At 38.1% G+C, this 15,929-nt stretch overlaps 1 protein-coding gene across 2 annotated transcripts in view; it reads left to right on the top strand.

The window, feature by feature from the left end:
• Nucleotides 1-594: 594 nt before the first annotated feature.
• The window catches only part of LOC106876069 (protein tumorous imaginal discs, mitochondrial), a 20,313-nt gene continuing 4,978 nt past the window's right edge, over nt 595-15,929 (top strand). Inside the window, exons 1-11 of one of the 2 annotated variants that reach the window (XM_014924486.2) lie at nt 595-1,066; nt 6,692-6,834; nt 7,771-7,854; nt 8,644-8,752; nt 9,783-9,922; nt 10,359-10,511; nt 11,302-11,449; nt 12,613-12,677; nt 13,399-13,527; nt 14,584-14,699; nt 15,496-15,593. In XM_014924486.2, the coding sequence (XP_014779972.1) occupies nt 856-1,066; nt 6,692-6,834; nt 7,771-7,854; nt 8,644-8,752; nt 9,783-9,922; nt 10,359-10,511; nt 11,302-11,449; nt 12,613-12,677; nt 13,399-13,527; nt 14,584-14,699; nt 15,496-15,593 (1,396 nt within the window). In that variant the 5' untranslated portion in view covers nt 595-855. The remainder of the gene's footprint in view (nt 1,067-6,691; nt 6,835-7,770; nt 7,855-8,643; nt 8,753-9,782; nt 9,923-10,358; nt 10,512-11,301; nt 11,450-12,612; nt 12,678-13,398; nt 13,528-14,583; nt 14,700-15,495; nt 15,594-15,929) is intronic. The other variant, XM_014924479.2, reaches the window with a different exon arrangement.

Here is a 15,929-nt window from a genome sequence, read left to right as displayed (position 1 = left end):
TATGTATATATAAGGTTAAGAAGGGTATTGGATTCAACCAAACCCAAAGATACAGGTAATACCGAGTAAGTGCTGTATACCGGCTAGTTTTGCCCCATTCGTTGTATAAACAAGAGTGGAGATTATAACATAGGTCGTATATTAGCGTGTCTGTGCTTGTCCCCCCCCCCTCCACCGTCGCTTGACAACCGAGCCGGTGTGTTTACGTCCCCGTAACATAGCGGTTCGGCAAAAGAGGCCGATAGAACAAGTAGTAGGCTTACAAAGAATATGTCCTGGGATCGATTTGCTCGACTAAAGGCGGTGCTCCAGCATGGCCGCAGTCAAATGACTGGAACAAATAAAAGATTAAAAAGAACCAGTCAGGTTATGAGGTCAATGCAATCCACTACACCCCTCCCCAGAAATGTCATTCCTTTTGCCCTTGTGTCTATTCTGAAAGCATTTTTTATTATTCTTCGTTTCTTTTGTACTTTTTCCTGTTTTTGCATCAACCCATCCGTTTCTTCTGTGTGTGTGTCTGTTGTGAATATGTGATTGTGCACGTGTGCTTGTGTGTACGTTATGTGTGAGTTAATATAAATGTGTGTGCATTTATTGCGTGTATGCATGTATGTATCTATTGTGTTTAAGTGTGTGTGTATGTCTATATCACCGCCCGCTTGTGTATGCGAAGAGTATAAAAGACTAATGTGATGTTATGTACGAGAGGTTAACTGAGTCTCATAGACACCGACGAGTTACTTCCCCTGGCGAGCGTAACCTCCCTTCCTCTCTCTTACACTCTGTTATCCACAACCACCCCCACTATCATCATTACCATCATCAACAACAACAACAGTAGCGGTAGTAAAGATGGCTTCTTACAGACATGTAGCTGGACGTTGGTGTCTCAGACATATCTGTAACAACAGTAGTAGTAATAATATTTCCTTAAAACAACTTTGTCAAGTAGTAATCGACCGTCATTTACCGTCTGCTCGTCTTTCTAACTATCAATTTACATCAAGTCGATGGTTCACTACGCTAAATGTGGCTTTCTACACAGAGGTCTCGTCACGGCAAGGTGAGTGCGTCTATATATGTGTATTATCGAACATTCCGGTATAAATTATATACATATGTAACAAAAAATAATACCAGTTATATAGTACGGATGATTTAATTGCATGTGCTCTTTCTTTTCTACCAATATTAGAACCCATTATTAGTTTGGCTGTTGTTTCTAGCTATGTTCAAATCCTGCGTGGGTCGCTCACCCTCGTCTTTCACTTTTCCAGGGTCGATAAAAGAAATACCGGTCAGTGGAATACTGAGGTCATGGAAGCATGTCCTTTCTTCTACAAAATTCGTTACCCTTATTAGAAATTATTTGTATTCTTATTTCTGAGTTCCCGTGTCAGATTAAATTTTTTTTTTTTTAACCCTTTCTGGGAACGATAAAAATATGCAACAGTAGACCATAATGTGAACGGACTGAGCTAGCTGTTTTTAATCATTCCCCCCCCCCCCGAGTCGCCGCAACTGGTCTTCGAGTTCTACGTGAAACCGTTTCATGTCACTTCATTCAGTGGAAAGGTCATTAATGTCACAACATTACATCATCCTTCCAGCATTCCACACAAACTCTTTACTAGATATAGCGATGGGTATAATAATATTTAATTAAACACAAAAATATACAATTACGAATGTGTAAGATCCCATGTGAATTATAGAACTGCAGTTTGGACGTCCTTTAAGGGGAAACTTGAATTCGTATTAAAGGGAACTAAAAACCATTCAAACTGAAAAACCTGATTTATACAGAGACGATGAAAAAAAAAATATTAAACTTGAGATACTCACATGTCGACAGATATATTGAAAATATACAAAATGGTAAATTGGCAGTATATGGAGAATTAATCTAACTTTGTTCACTTCTGAAGTGAAATCCCAGGTGAATAAAAAATATTTACTCGGCAATATGAAACGGAAACAAGAAGGAAACATTCGCTTTAAGCAGTTGCAAATGTTAATGTATTTTTTTAAAAATCTATAAACATTGGGAACAATTGAAATTAAAACACGAAGATGCATAGTGGACATAGTTTTATGGTACACCACCCACTAATGAAATCCGGTAGAGACTAATGAACCTGTGCTTGGGAAACTAATAAATGTGTCTCTTAACGTCCCACTTACGTAATCGTGTATAGGGTAGACCTTAAGTTTAACCTACGAAACTGTTTGTACGTGCCTAAATATGTTTTATTTTATTTTGTTTGTTTTTTTCGTAAATTAACGATCACTGAAAACCTGAATAGCTGACCTTTTAAGCTTTGGTTACAAAAAGCGGTCATTCTACGGTCGCTTGACCTGCTGGAAATGGCATCTAAATCTCCAATTGTATCGTATCCTACTGTCTTACATCTGATGTAGAACAACATTTTTCAGTCTTTAAAAGAAGACGGAATTGTCATGTTTGGAACATATTTAACTCTCGGTTTACTCGACTAGTTAGTTTGATATTAAACAAGGGATCCGACTCATTTTACGCATTCGAAGTATTGAAAGTTTCGTGTGTGCGTGGCAATACGTATTTTTATTCCGTATTATTATTATTAACATTGTCAGAAGGTAGTTTGGCAAAGGTCGATTTTGTCTTTAATTCTTCTAATTATAAGGTGAGGGTTCATAAAATACATTACAATATGTTTTTGGTGCCAATGTACGTAATCGTTGTTAACACCTATGACATTACAGATGAGGGGGGATCGTATTGTTCCTAGTTCACCAACAGGTATTTCTTCAATTGAAGTTGAGACCTCGTGAGATAGACAAATATTGGGTATGTGTGTGTGTGTGTGTAAATATAATAAAATATATATAAAGATAATTTAAGACGTGATCTACTTAATGATATGCAAAAACTTCTCATATGACATTTTCTTAATTGGAAGAAAAAAGCAAAAATCGAGCGCGAATTGTTTGTGACATATTCAAAGAGAAAGGGGGAAATAATTTTGATCAATTAAAAAAGAAACAATTTATTCCAGAATTAACTTGATTAGGTTGGTTAAGCCTGATTTTTCTTTACCTATTAACGATAATATTATCTAAGAGGCATATCGATCACCGTCTCCAACAAATAAGGAAATTGTAGGGATACTGAGCTGGTATTTTGTTAAGGTTATTTTAACCCTTATTTCTTTACAACTACACCATCATCTGTACACTGAGCCTTAATGACGACAGCTTTGGTAACACCTTGTGTATGTATTTATTCTTTTATATTAATCGTTGGAAGTTAGCGATGCTATCGGGATGTGATGACATTTTGACGCTCTACAGTCCGACAGCTGATTCAGAGAATGTCCATCAGTACAGGCTCACACTATATATATATATATATATATATATATATATATATATATAAATATATAAAACAATGTCTATCCTTGCATTGAATTTTAATTCTGACTTTAAACAGATTTCGCCCATCTGACATGTGATCCATCCATTTTCATAAGATGTAACAGCATGTTCGATAACGGGAAGTAGTTAGTCAACACACGTGCTGTTGATTCCGTGGTGTTGTTTTAGCCTGAAGTCATCTCTTGGTACACCACGTCTATGATCAAGCACATTCCATTCATGACTATCCAAGCTTTTTTAAATGTACCTCGGATAATATTATTAAACGTGTCCTTGACAATAGGGTGTGAGTTGAAGGACGTTTAGCTGCTATTTCTAGCAGGTCCAAGAACTTCATTGGTAATAAAATATCCTGTATTTTCGACGAGGCTAATCGTTTATGGAATGTATGGCGGAGAGTGAAACCGCATTGCCATATCAGTTTACCTTGAATTTATTTCGTAGTTTTGTAAGACTTACTAACAATATGAGAGCCTCACAATGACCGTTCGACATGTTGAATAAATAGCAGCTAAATTCGTCTCAGATCACACTTTGTAACCCTTGGTAGTCTTTAAAAAAAACGTGTGGGAGGGATGATCATGGCTCGAGTTAATTTTGATTATTTGTTGTCAGCTTCATTTGGGTTGACCGAGGACTGAGAAACAATAACTGCGCAACATGTTTCAACTGTTATTGTCCATTTTTTATATTATAGTTATTTGTTAGTGAGACATGAGGCAAGAGAGATTTTTCTCGAAAAGGGTGAAGTTGTGGCTGAAATGTATAAAATCGATGTAAATTACGCTCAACTAGGAGCTTCTACAGGGTGGTTCGAGCTGCAAGATATAGCAGCCAAATCTCACAAACGCAAGGATACATCTATCTATTCAATCATAAGCGGAAGGATACATTTGATAATATAATAATTTTAGATATCCCCTTGGTGTGAGTGGTAATAGCTAGAATCCCGACGTTCGTTGGTTTTCTCGATTTGTGTTGACGTGGGGTTACACAACCTGTGACCTCCCGTAGCAAAAATCAAATTCAGTGATTTGTTGTGGGGTCGCTTCGTAACCACCAGTAATTTACTAGGATTTATTATTTAATTAATTAATCTTCCTTCACTTCTGTCTCCTATAAATATTCGAATTTATGTCGAAGTTACGGAGAGACAAGCCGAGCTAATGTTTGTGCAAAATCGGTCGAGCGCCGGACCACATGTATTGCGATATCTAGTTACGTCCCTTTTTACGGCTTCCGTTTAAAATACCGGCCTTGGATTAAATATTTATGGTTGATTTCTATCAATTAATAACTATAATGATAACAGTACACACACACACACAGTGAAAAGTAGTTATTGAAACGGATTCCTAATAGAATCGAAACCTTGTCTTAAGAATCATATTCGCCTGCTAAGTTGGTTGCCGAGTAGGAATGTGATTGTGTGACGTTCATGCATTCTCGCCGTTCCACCTCCATTACTTCAAACGATGTGGAACATATTTATGAAATTTTAAAAAAAAAACGGTAAATAGTGGTGGTGAATTTGGTTATCCCAAGGTCAACACTGTTGACATAGATTTTTGATCACGGCGCTCTAGCCATGACTATCCAATCTTATTTTCAATGTATCTCACACCAGAAAGCCGCCCTGCTGCTATAAAGCGAATAGGGCGATGTTCCGGCCGATCCGAAAGTCGCTGTTCGGTTTCGATTTGCCACCCCGTCCGTGACTATTAATGCCCTTGAGAAAAGCGTGGACTACGCACCGCCTTCCTCGACGCCCCATCTCCTCATCACCCAGTCTACCCCTATATATATATATATGCAGACTCTCCACAATCTTTTATTACCTTATCATTCGTTATAAAGTAAATATGACGTCAAACTAGAAGTTTCCTGACGAGGTGACCTCTATTTTTCTACTGTGGTAGCCGCGTGCCTGTTTCTATAACACACACACTCTCTCTCTCTCTTTCTTTCTTTCTTTCTTTATCAATCTATCTCTTCACACACGTGTATCTATGATAGTATGTTCGTGTGTGTGTGTAAATCACATTTGTGGTGTATCCCAAATCGATTTTGATTAAATAAACATAGGATTAAAGTCATCTCAACTCTGACCATTCCGCCCCGCCCTTTTATTATTATTATTATTGTAGTATAAAACGACAGACTACATTATTTAATGTTTGCTTTAAGAAAGATTTGGTTGCTATTTCTAGTAACTCTCTTGTAGTTGTTTGTTTTCTGCGTGTGTGTGTGTGTAAATTATATGTTATATAATTCATCTATTATAATGCATATCCCAGCATTAGGTAAAGTTTCTCGTCTAAAATTCTTGTTGAAGTTATTAAATAAAATCTGCTTTCTTAACTCTGTCTTTATGATCGATCTCATTAGGTTTTTTACATCATCAAAGACACAAACCATTTTGCCGGTCCGTCGTCTTTTCGCTATTAGCGATAGTTCAAAAGTCGGAGTTCGTTTCGTCTTTGCAACTTCAGAAGTATATCAGTGATGGCCCCTGTTTGTGTGTGTGTGTTTAGACATACTTATTGAAGTGCTCCCCTCCTCCCCAATATGTCGTGTTTCCCTTGTAACTTCCAGAAAAATGGATATTTTCTAATGAAAATTTCTACAAATATGCTTCAGGTGGTGTAGATTCCGATTATATCGGAATTGGCTTTGAAAAAAAAAAAAATTCCGTGGGGTGACAAGGAGAGGAGCTTCAGAAAACTCATACGTGTTGGCTTTGTTACCTCATTCATTTAAAAAAAAATCCGAGTTTTTCTGCTAAGTTATGAGGAAATAAAGTCGGTAGGACGCTTGTGTGTGTGTGTGTGTGCATTTTGCTGAAGAATGAGGCTGTGGATTTTTTTGTGCTATATTCTTGATACTAGCATCTTTAAACTCCTTCCCCCATTCCAGTATTGCGCCACCACTCCCTCCATGCTCTCTCTTCTTTCTCCTTCTCACCCTTCAATTGCCCTCTCTTCTCACTCATCACTTTGCACAAACAGACCCAACATTGAGCAGTGAGGACCCCTTCTGTGCTGCACTGTACAGAACAACCTTATTGGTTCTTTAATGAAAAGCAAAGTTGATCCCAATGGGGTTTGAACTCGGACTCTAACCAAATACTGCAAAACCCTTCGTTTCACACTCTACTGATTCTGACAATCCACCATTTTGACTCTTAATTAACATTTTGCCATCTCTAGTTTATTTGTTGTTTTGTTTTCAAATATTTCAATTTATATATTATTTTTGCCGTTTTCTGTAGAAAAACTGAAGAAATCTTTAATACCAACAACACATGCGCGACTTATTCATTCAAGCCAGACTCTCAACAAACAGGATTATTACAATGTCTTAGGAGTTTCCAAAAGTGCTGACCAAAAGGAAATAAAACAAGCTTATTATCGGGTTTGTGCTCAATTCTTTACTACTGGCTTTGTCTAACCTTGTTCTTATCGACTGCTTCTCTTCTCTCTCATTTTCTCTCCATTCCATTCCTCTTTCTTTCTACCTTTCTCGCACTGTTTCTCTCTCCTACTACTTCCTGTTCATGTATGAAGTTCCTTTGGTCTTGCGTTCTTTATCAGTTGCAGCCAATTTTTTTTTTTTTTTCCAACGTAGATGATGTAAAACTCTGTCTCTTATTAATTTCTCTCCTGTCAACTTTCCTTAAAGAAGGACTCCGTCCAAATGTTAGATTTTCCCACTCTCCATGGCAAGGTCACTATGATTTTTGTCAATTTTCTTAAATAATATCAGTCTTGCTGGTGCAGACCAACACCAACACAACACCAGTGTCTTTGGAGTCTGTTTGATCATTATATATATATACATATATATATATATATATATATATTCAAGGTGAATATGGTACTTAAGTTTAGGCACCAGACTTAAGTATGGTATTATTCATACAATTTCAAAATAAGGTGATCAAAATCAAAATAAGCAGCAAGGATATCCAAAGTTAATGCAGTACGATAGGAGTCAATGAGCCAGATGACTGTGCCAAACTCCAATGTTTACTTGTCATGCAGCTGAAAATTGGTTCTTGTTCTCATTTATGCTGCATCCTTGGCAAATAACCTTCGTTAATTTCCTAATGCCTCAGAAATTGCACTTGGAAATCACTATGATCAAAAGAGATATTGTTTTTATTGTCTCACCAAAATCATAAATGATCGCTGTAAAGAGCCTAAGTGAATGCTATTAACTTCATGGGAACAAAGTCATAATTTCTCAGGTTAACATATGCATGCACACACACACAGACACGTGCCCACATTCATTCAACATGCACATATACACAAATGTCCTTCATTTCCTATTCTATCTACTGTGCAGTTGGCCAAGAAATATCATCCAGATGTCAACAAGAACGATCCTACCGCTGCTAAGAAGTTTCAAGAAGTCTCCGAAGCCTATGAGGTAAGTTCTTACATAATTTACATGATGTGATATTACGCTGTGTCATGTTAAATCAATGCCTGTTGACCCTTCAGCATTTAGACCGGCCATATCCTGCCCAAATATGCTACCTGTTTTTATGCTCAAACCAGCCAGATCCAGCCTGTCACACCTATCCTTCAGTGTCATTCTAAAAATATACAGGCGTGGTTGTATGGTAAGAAGCTTGCTTCCCAACCACATGATTCTGGGTTCAGTTCCACTGTGTGGCACCTTGGGCAGGTGTCTTCTGTTATAGCCGGAGAAACCATGCCACAACAGATAACTGGAGTCTGGACAGCTCCCTGTTAGCCAGCTCCATGTCAAGCCATCCAACCCATACCAGCATGGGAAAGTGGACGTTAAATGATGAATGTGAAGCATTACATTTGATAGAATAATCTGAATGCTAAAGGGTTAAACCAGGAGTTTCCAAAGGGATCAGTATCAACCCCTGGGGGTCGATGGGACTATTCAAGGGTTCAATAAATGCACATCTACTTAATTATTATTATTCATTTTCTTGTACATGCCGGGATGGGGGGGGTCAAGGATTCCATGAAGGGGTCGATGGTCTAAAAAGTTTGGGGACCCCTGGGTTAGACCTTGAGTGAATGACAGCTACAGATGATAAACTAATGAATGATAAATCTCTGCCCCTGCATGTTCATCTGTTGTGGTTAATTACTCTGGTTGGATGTATGTCACCCTGCCTGCGAAACGTATCTTTGTGTCAGAGATAAATGAAATCGTATTGGATTTTCTTCACAGGTTCTTGGAGATGTTGAAAAAAGGAAACAGTATGACTTGTTTGGAATGTCTGGACAGAGTGGTTTTGCTGGCAATCAAAGATCACATGGATTTGGCAGTACGCAATCAGGTAAAGAGATTGATACCATTAACATCCCACTTGGATGTTTGCAAGTTGGAGACTGGGGGAGGGATTCTCAGAGGTCAAATGTTCTGGAAAAGCAAAAACTATTCAGTGTGATTAATGTGGCGCTAATAAATTGGACAGAATGTGAGCAGGGAGAGTAGGAGAGACGAGTGCAACTGACAAGAAAGCAGCTAGCTCTGAAAAGAGTCCTTTGAAATACTGACAGGAAAGACAAAATGGGGACAGCACTTCTGTGAGCCAGACAGAGGGTGTTTGTGGGAAAGTTCATGCCAATCTGATTGGTGGTTTTTTTTTCTTTAGATACGGTGTAGAATGCTTGTATGTGTGTCAGTAGCATCATTCCAGTTATGGAAATAGTATTGCATTGTGGCTCTCACCTGAGCTTTGTAGAAGGTATTTAGTCATTCTTGGGAATTGAAGTGTTTTCTGGCTCTGAAGGGAAAGACAAATCCTTGTAAGGAGGCCTTTCTGTTCAAGAGATGAAACAGACAGTGCCACCAGGCAGGCAGTTTTTGGCAGGAGATTTAGCTTTTAAAAGACTGAGTATTAGTCCTTCTGTACTGCCTTGTGTCAGTATTAACCTTGCAAGATTAACTTGTTCTTAAAGTTGAACTTGTAATCTGATCAACTGTCTCACACTATCATCTACCTGTCAGTTTGTCTGGTCAGGTTATAATCTACATTTCACTGGTGACAGATTAGTAGTTACTGTGAGGCTTAGATAAATAGCCATCTAACAAGAGTTGGATGGTAGTTTCCTTAAAGAGATGTCTAACACCTGGTGGATGGGATCACATAACTACATAGAATTCCTCAACTTCCTGATGAACAACAGTGACTCTCAACCTTTGAACTTTTCACCTATTTTGCATCAGTAGTCCACCACCGCAACCTTTCAGCCACTACATCCTTCCTTTAGAACTGAGTAATTATATTTCCAAACAATCTCTCTCTCGCACACACTCTCTCTCTTTCTCTTTCTTTTATATTGTGTCTTCTTGTCTCTCTTAAGGTTTTGAGAATTTCCAAAGTACAATTAACCCTGAAGAACTGTTCAGAAAAATATTTGGTGACGCCGGCTTTAAAATGTCTGGCTTTGGTAATTTTCAAGATTTTGAAGAATCAAAATTCGGTTTTGCACCAGCTTCCGAGGTAAAATAAATTTATAATACCTTTATCATCATCATCATCATTATCATCATCATCACCATTGATAATAAAGAAGCAAATGATAATTTACAACATCCTACTTATTGTCTCTGTTTTAAATTTAGTTTCCACTGAGGTTGAGTCTGTCATTTGATAGATTTTTGAGAGTGGTTCTACCTATATTGCTTTTATCATTATGTGTGTGTGCGTGTATGTTTCTGTGTCTGTGTTTGGCCACCCCCCACCATCGCTTGAAAACCGATGCTGATGCATTTACGTCCCCATAACTTAGCAATTCAGCAAAAGAGATCAATAGAATAAGTACCAGGCTTATAAAGAATGTCCTGTTATTTACTAATGTATTGAGAATGGCATGAATGTCACATGTATTTTAGTTGATATCTGTTTCTGATTTTTTTTTTTTAATTTAATTCTCTAGTTTTACATGAATATAACATTTGAAGAGGCTGCACGCGGCATCAACAAAGACATCAGTGTCAATGTGAAAGACTTATGTCCAAAGTGTGGTGGTAAGAAGGCAGAACCTGGCACCAAACCTGTCAGGTGCCATTTCTGTAACGGAACTGGAGTGGTAAGTACAGGCAGCTTTTATTTCTGAATATGTCTCTGGGTGCTTCTATGTGTTTGTGTGTGCTTCTAAGTGATTTTGCCTCTCTGTGCATGTGTCTGTGTGTCCTTCTTAGTGTCTCTATGTTCTTCTATGTGTTTCCCCTTGTGTGTGTGTGTGCTTCTATGTGTTTCTCCTTGTATGCGTGTGCTTCTAAGTGTTTCTGCCTCTGTGTGTGTGTGTGTGTGTGTCTGTATGTGCTTCTTAGTGTCTCTATGTTCTATGTGTTTCTGACTCTGTCTCTGTGTGTTTGTGGCAACCAGAGTGACAGATCTACAAGCACCAATCTCTCTCTCTCTCTCTCTTTCTCTCTCTCTCTCTCTCTCTCTCTCTCTCTCTCTCTCTCTCTCTCTCTCTCCCTCTCCTTCTCTTATTACATATACAGCTATGTATATGTATACATGAGGTGCTGCTGAAAAATTCCTGGCTTTGGGTAAAAGAAAATACAGGACGACCAGTTAATTATGATTTTTATCCAACGTATTCCCCTCACAGGTTCACACACTTATTGCAGCTGTCCTTCAGTTTTTCTAATCCCTCTAAAAGAACTCCAAATGTTGGGCCTCCAACCAGGCCTTTTGCAATACCCTTAAAGCCAGGAACTTTTCAGCACCCCCCCCCCTCATATCTTCCCCTTTTAGAGAATATAGTTGTGTGTTCAGTCCTTGCCTTTGTATATTGGAAGTGCTACAGCCCTTGAACCGTCAAGTGATATTACTCTTCACTATTCTCTCTCTTTCTTTCTTGTAAACAGGAAACGGTTAGCACCGGACCATTTGTAATGCAGACTACCTGTCGGAAGTGTCATGGTACAAAGGTCCTTATCAGCCATCCTTGTTCAGAATGTGCGGGCAAAGGTCAGATGATTCTACGGAAAAAACTCACAGTTCCTGTACCCGCAGGTAAGTATGGTGGTGGTGGTGGTGGTAGTGGTAGTAGTAGTAGTAGTAGTAGTAGTAGTAGTAGTAGTAGTAGTAGTAGTAGTAGTTGTTGTTGTTTTAGGCTTTGGATTTCAAGAATTGATAGTTGACTGGTGTGGATGATCCCATTCGTTGAATTTCCCAGTTAACAAATTACCAAGTAATTCTACCCTTTCAAAGACAAGTGAGGTAATCCCTTACTTGAAAGGGCATCCAGCTTTAAACAATTCCTTAATCATATGTACCATATTTTAATGTGTATAAGGAACCCTTTTTTGTCAAAAATTAGGTTTAAAAAATGTGGGAGTTTCATATATAAGGATAGTATTATAGTCCCTTACAAAACTATTTAACTCTGAGTATTTTCTGTCTTTTGAATTTTATAAACTGAATCTTGCCAGCACAGACCACTTCAAATTCTACCGTTTCAGTCTGCCTATATGTGTGTGTGTGTGTGTGTTCTTTTATTATTTTGGTTCAGTCATTTGACTGAGACCATGCTGGAGCTCCATGTATGGCTGTATTTAAGAAGTCTGTTTGGTTTCCAGTTCAGTTGCATTTTGTGTCAGTGCCTTCTACTGTGACTTCAGACTAACCAATGGCTTGTGAGTGAATTTGGTAGATGGAAACTGAACGTAAATGACTGTTTACAAGTGCTGAGACTTATTGACATTTCCCTGGCAACAGAATCCTTTACTTGAAAAACAAAAGTTAGCAACAGGAAGGGTCTCCAGCTGTAAAACACTTCCTCAGTAATATATATTCATGTAACCTGTACTAACTCGTGAGGGTGCATGGCTTAGTGGTTAGGGCATTCGCCTCATCATAAGGTCGTGAGTTCAGTTCCCAGCGATGCACATTGGTCCAGTCCACTCAGCTGACAAAAATAAGTAGTACGTGTATTTCAAAGAGCCAGCCTTGTCACACTCTGTGTCACGCTGAATATCCCCGAGAACTATGTTAAGGGTACATGTGTCTGTGGAGTGCTCAGCCACTTGCACGTTAATTTCATGAGCAGGCTGTTCCATTAATTGTATCAGCTGGGACACTTGATGTCGTAACCGATGGAGTGCTTCTTCTTCACTAACACAGAAAAAAAACTGAATGTAAAGCAAAACAAATGACTGTAATGTATTTGTCCTCAGGTGTGGAAGATGGTCAAACGGTACGGATGTCAGTTGGGACTCAGGAAATTTTCATTACATTTAAGGTGAGTTCATTGGAACTTTTGTTTTGACATTAGTCACTCTTGGTGGTGGCTGTAGTAGGTGTGTTGTTGTGGTTAGCAGAACATGTAGAGTTCTGTACTAGACCCCATGTGGTATTTAGTTATTACATTCTTTTACATTCTGAAAGCAAATTCTGCCAGGTTCAGTAAAAATAAATACCAGTCATGCCTTGGGGTCAGTATTAATTAACTGTAAACTCTCTTATGTACCAAAATCAGAGAGCAGTGAAATGACAAAACCAGTACTGCACATAGAAGAGTGTAACTCAATTTTATGTTTAATACTGAGTTCAAGCCTGCCAAGACCAGCTTTGCCTTTCATCATTCCAGGGCCTGTTAAAATAAGCACTAGTCAAATATTGAAATAGCTTCAATAATCTACAACCTGGCTTCCAAAATCTCTCTTGCCATGTGTAAATCAGTTGGTTTTTTTTATCTCCCTGGTGACAAATGTCAACACTTTACAGGTTTGATTCGGTCAACGATTCCCTCTTCTTGCATCTAGAATCATGTGACTGATTGGAAGCTGTATTGGGAGATATGAACTCAAGACACCAACCATGCTGGGTGGGGATGGACCAAGGGATTCATAGCTGGGAATCAAATTTCTTAACCATTTGGGAACATGGAAAGCTTAGAATTAGAATTACCACCACTTCTATTACTACTACTACCACTACTTATCTGTAATGTTATGTTTCAGGTTTCCAAAAGTAAACAGTTTTGGCGTGATGGTGCTGATGTTCACAGTAATGTTCACATCAGTTTATCACAGGCAGTTCTAGGTGGTTCCAAGAAGATCCAAGGAATTTATGAGACACTCTCACTGAAAGTAAGTCATCCAGTGATTACTAGAGACATTTTTATCACTTTCTTTAATGTGTGTATGTGTGGGGGGATTCTTTTTGCCCCAACCAGTATTTCTTGAGTGAAAGACTTTTGCAACTTTTTAGGTAAACAAGTGTCTTAGTTAAGGACTGGATGTCAGCCACTGACATCCTGCATTGACTTGAGGGGTTATTGGATATGTGTGATGTTTTAAGTTTCAAAGGCATAGGGGTGGCTGTGTGGTTAAGGAGCTTGCATCATAGCCATGTTGTTTTGGGTTCAGTCCCACTGCACAGCACCTTTGACAACCAAAGCCTTGGGAGTGAATTTGCTAGAAGGAAACTGAAAGAAGCCTATCATTCATATATATATATGATGTGTATGTGTGTGTGTGTGTGCCCTTGTCTTGTCATCATGTTCTAAGCAAGGTTGTTCGTTTCTAGTCTTCTGTGAAAAACATGTCTAGCTATGGGAAAATATCTTACTTCAAAACAAGTGAGGGTTGAGAACAAGAATTCTGCCTCGACGAATTCCATCTGACCATTGCAAGCATGGAAAAGTGGACATTAGATGATGATGAGGATGATGATAAAGAAGGTCTGTGGTTGAGGATGTAAGTCATTCATAGTTTAGCTCATCAATGACACTTATATGATCTGATGTTGGTGGGGTTGGAATGGCAAGAGAAACGAATAATATATTGGGTGGGTGCATAATTATTGGGGTTTTTTTTCAATAAATTTTATTCAACAAAAACAATAACATGTAACTAAAACATCTTTAAACGATTATTCTGGAGCATATTCACCATCTACTTCAATTACTGCTTCCCATTTGCTTGGCAGACTGCCAGACCGTCATTTAAAGATATTTTTTGTTAAATATTGTTATTGTTTTTGTTGAATAAAATTTGTTGAAAAAAGGCTGCAATAATTATGCACCACCCCACTAGAAACCACCCTCTTCTTAACCTTGATAAAATGCTGGAATGTCCATCTAGCTCCCACCCACCTTCCGTCCTGTTTGATTCACCTGAGGTTCTCTTCTTTTCTTGTCCCAGATCCCAGCAGGAACACAGTCACATGATTATATTAGACTACCAAGGAAAGGAATATCAAGAGTGAACAGTTCAGGGTTTGGTGATCATATTGTGCATATACATATTTCTATACCTAAGTAAGTATACATAAATTTTACTATTATTATTATTACTAGCGGAGGCGAAATGGTCCAGTGGTTAGGGCAGTGGACTCACAGTCGGAGGATCACATAAATTATAGAGTAAATTGACAAAGTGCTCATGAATTGAACAAAGACTCTGTTATAGTTTTTTCCGTAATCAGTAAAATAATCCATGATACATTTAAAAAATACGATAATGAAAATTGGGAAAGAGATGAGACTGTCAATGGAAAATGTTCATGAATTCTTCACTTGAGTGAATTTGAAAATAGATTCTCTAGTTGGAATCAATGAATTACATTTACCAATATGAAGAGTTGAGTTTTGCTATATTGTTGTTTCATTATATTCACTTATAGATGTCTTAAGTGTTTCTAGTGTCCCTTTCATAGCAATTAAAAAGAAACTTAAATACGTTTCAATTAAAAGAGAGTAATGAATGTCTCACATCACTGTAGAATCTTTTTTTGCAGACACAACTTGTCAGCAAATGGACCCCTTTTCATTTATCTCAGTTAATATTTTTATATTTCCTTTTCTTGATGCTTTTGATAATGCAACATACATCTGACCATGTGCGAAGAATTGTGTTCTCTTTATACCTACATCCAACTTGCCTCCCACACTGCTAACATCTATGATGGAAGTAGTGACAGTGAATGCATGATCTAGTTTTTTTATAATATTGATTATCATTATTATTGTTGTTGTTACTGTCGATGAAGGTGTAGAAGACCTGAATATTAGTGCCTGTACCTAAATAAAATATTTTGACTGTTGTCTCTTACAGATCGTTAACTCAATCACAAAAGTCTCTCTTACTTGCCTACGCTGAAAATGAAAAAGGTGTTGATGGTACCATAAATGAAGTAGTGAAAACTACCTCTGGTAAGTACCCTAGCTCTTTATCGTTCTTTGGACTCTATTGTTTAGTTGGGTAACATTTAAGCTCTGGTTTCTTATGATTTTGTTTGGTCGAGTGTAAATATATGGACTGGAAATTGAATTAGACGCTTGTTGTCTAGTATTGATATAGACAAGTCAGGGTCTAGTGGCTTATGTACCATTCAGTTAGACAAGTCTGTTGTCTGTACCCTTCAGTTAGACAAGTCTGTTGTCTGTACCCTTCAGTTAGACAAGTCTGTTGTCTGTACCCTTCAGTTAGACAAGTCTGTTGTCTGTACCCTTCAGTTAGACAAGTCTGTTGTCTGTACCCTTCAGTTA

The sequence above is a fragment of the Octopus bimaculoides genome, chromosome 13 (genome assembly GCF_001194135.2).
Source record: "Octopus bimaculoides isolate UCB-OBI-ISO-001 chromosome 13, ASM119413v2, whole genome shotgun sequence".
Taxonomy (NCBI): Eukaryota; Metazoa; Mollusca; class Cephalopoda; order Octopoda; family Octopodidae; genus Octopus; species Octopus bimaculoides.
Note: the sequence above shows the minus strand (reverse complement) of the source record. Positions and strands in the feature narration are given on the sequence as shown.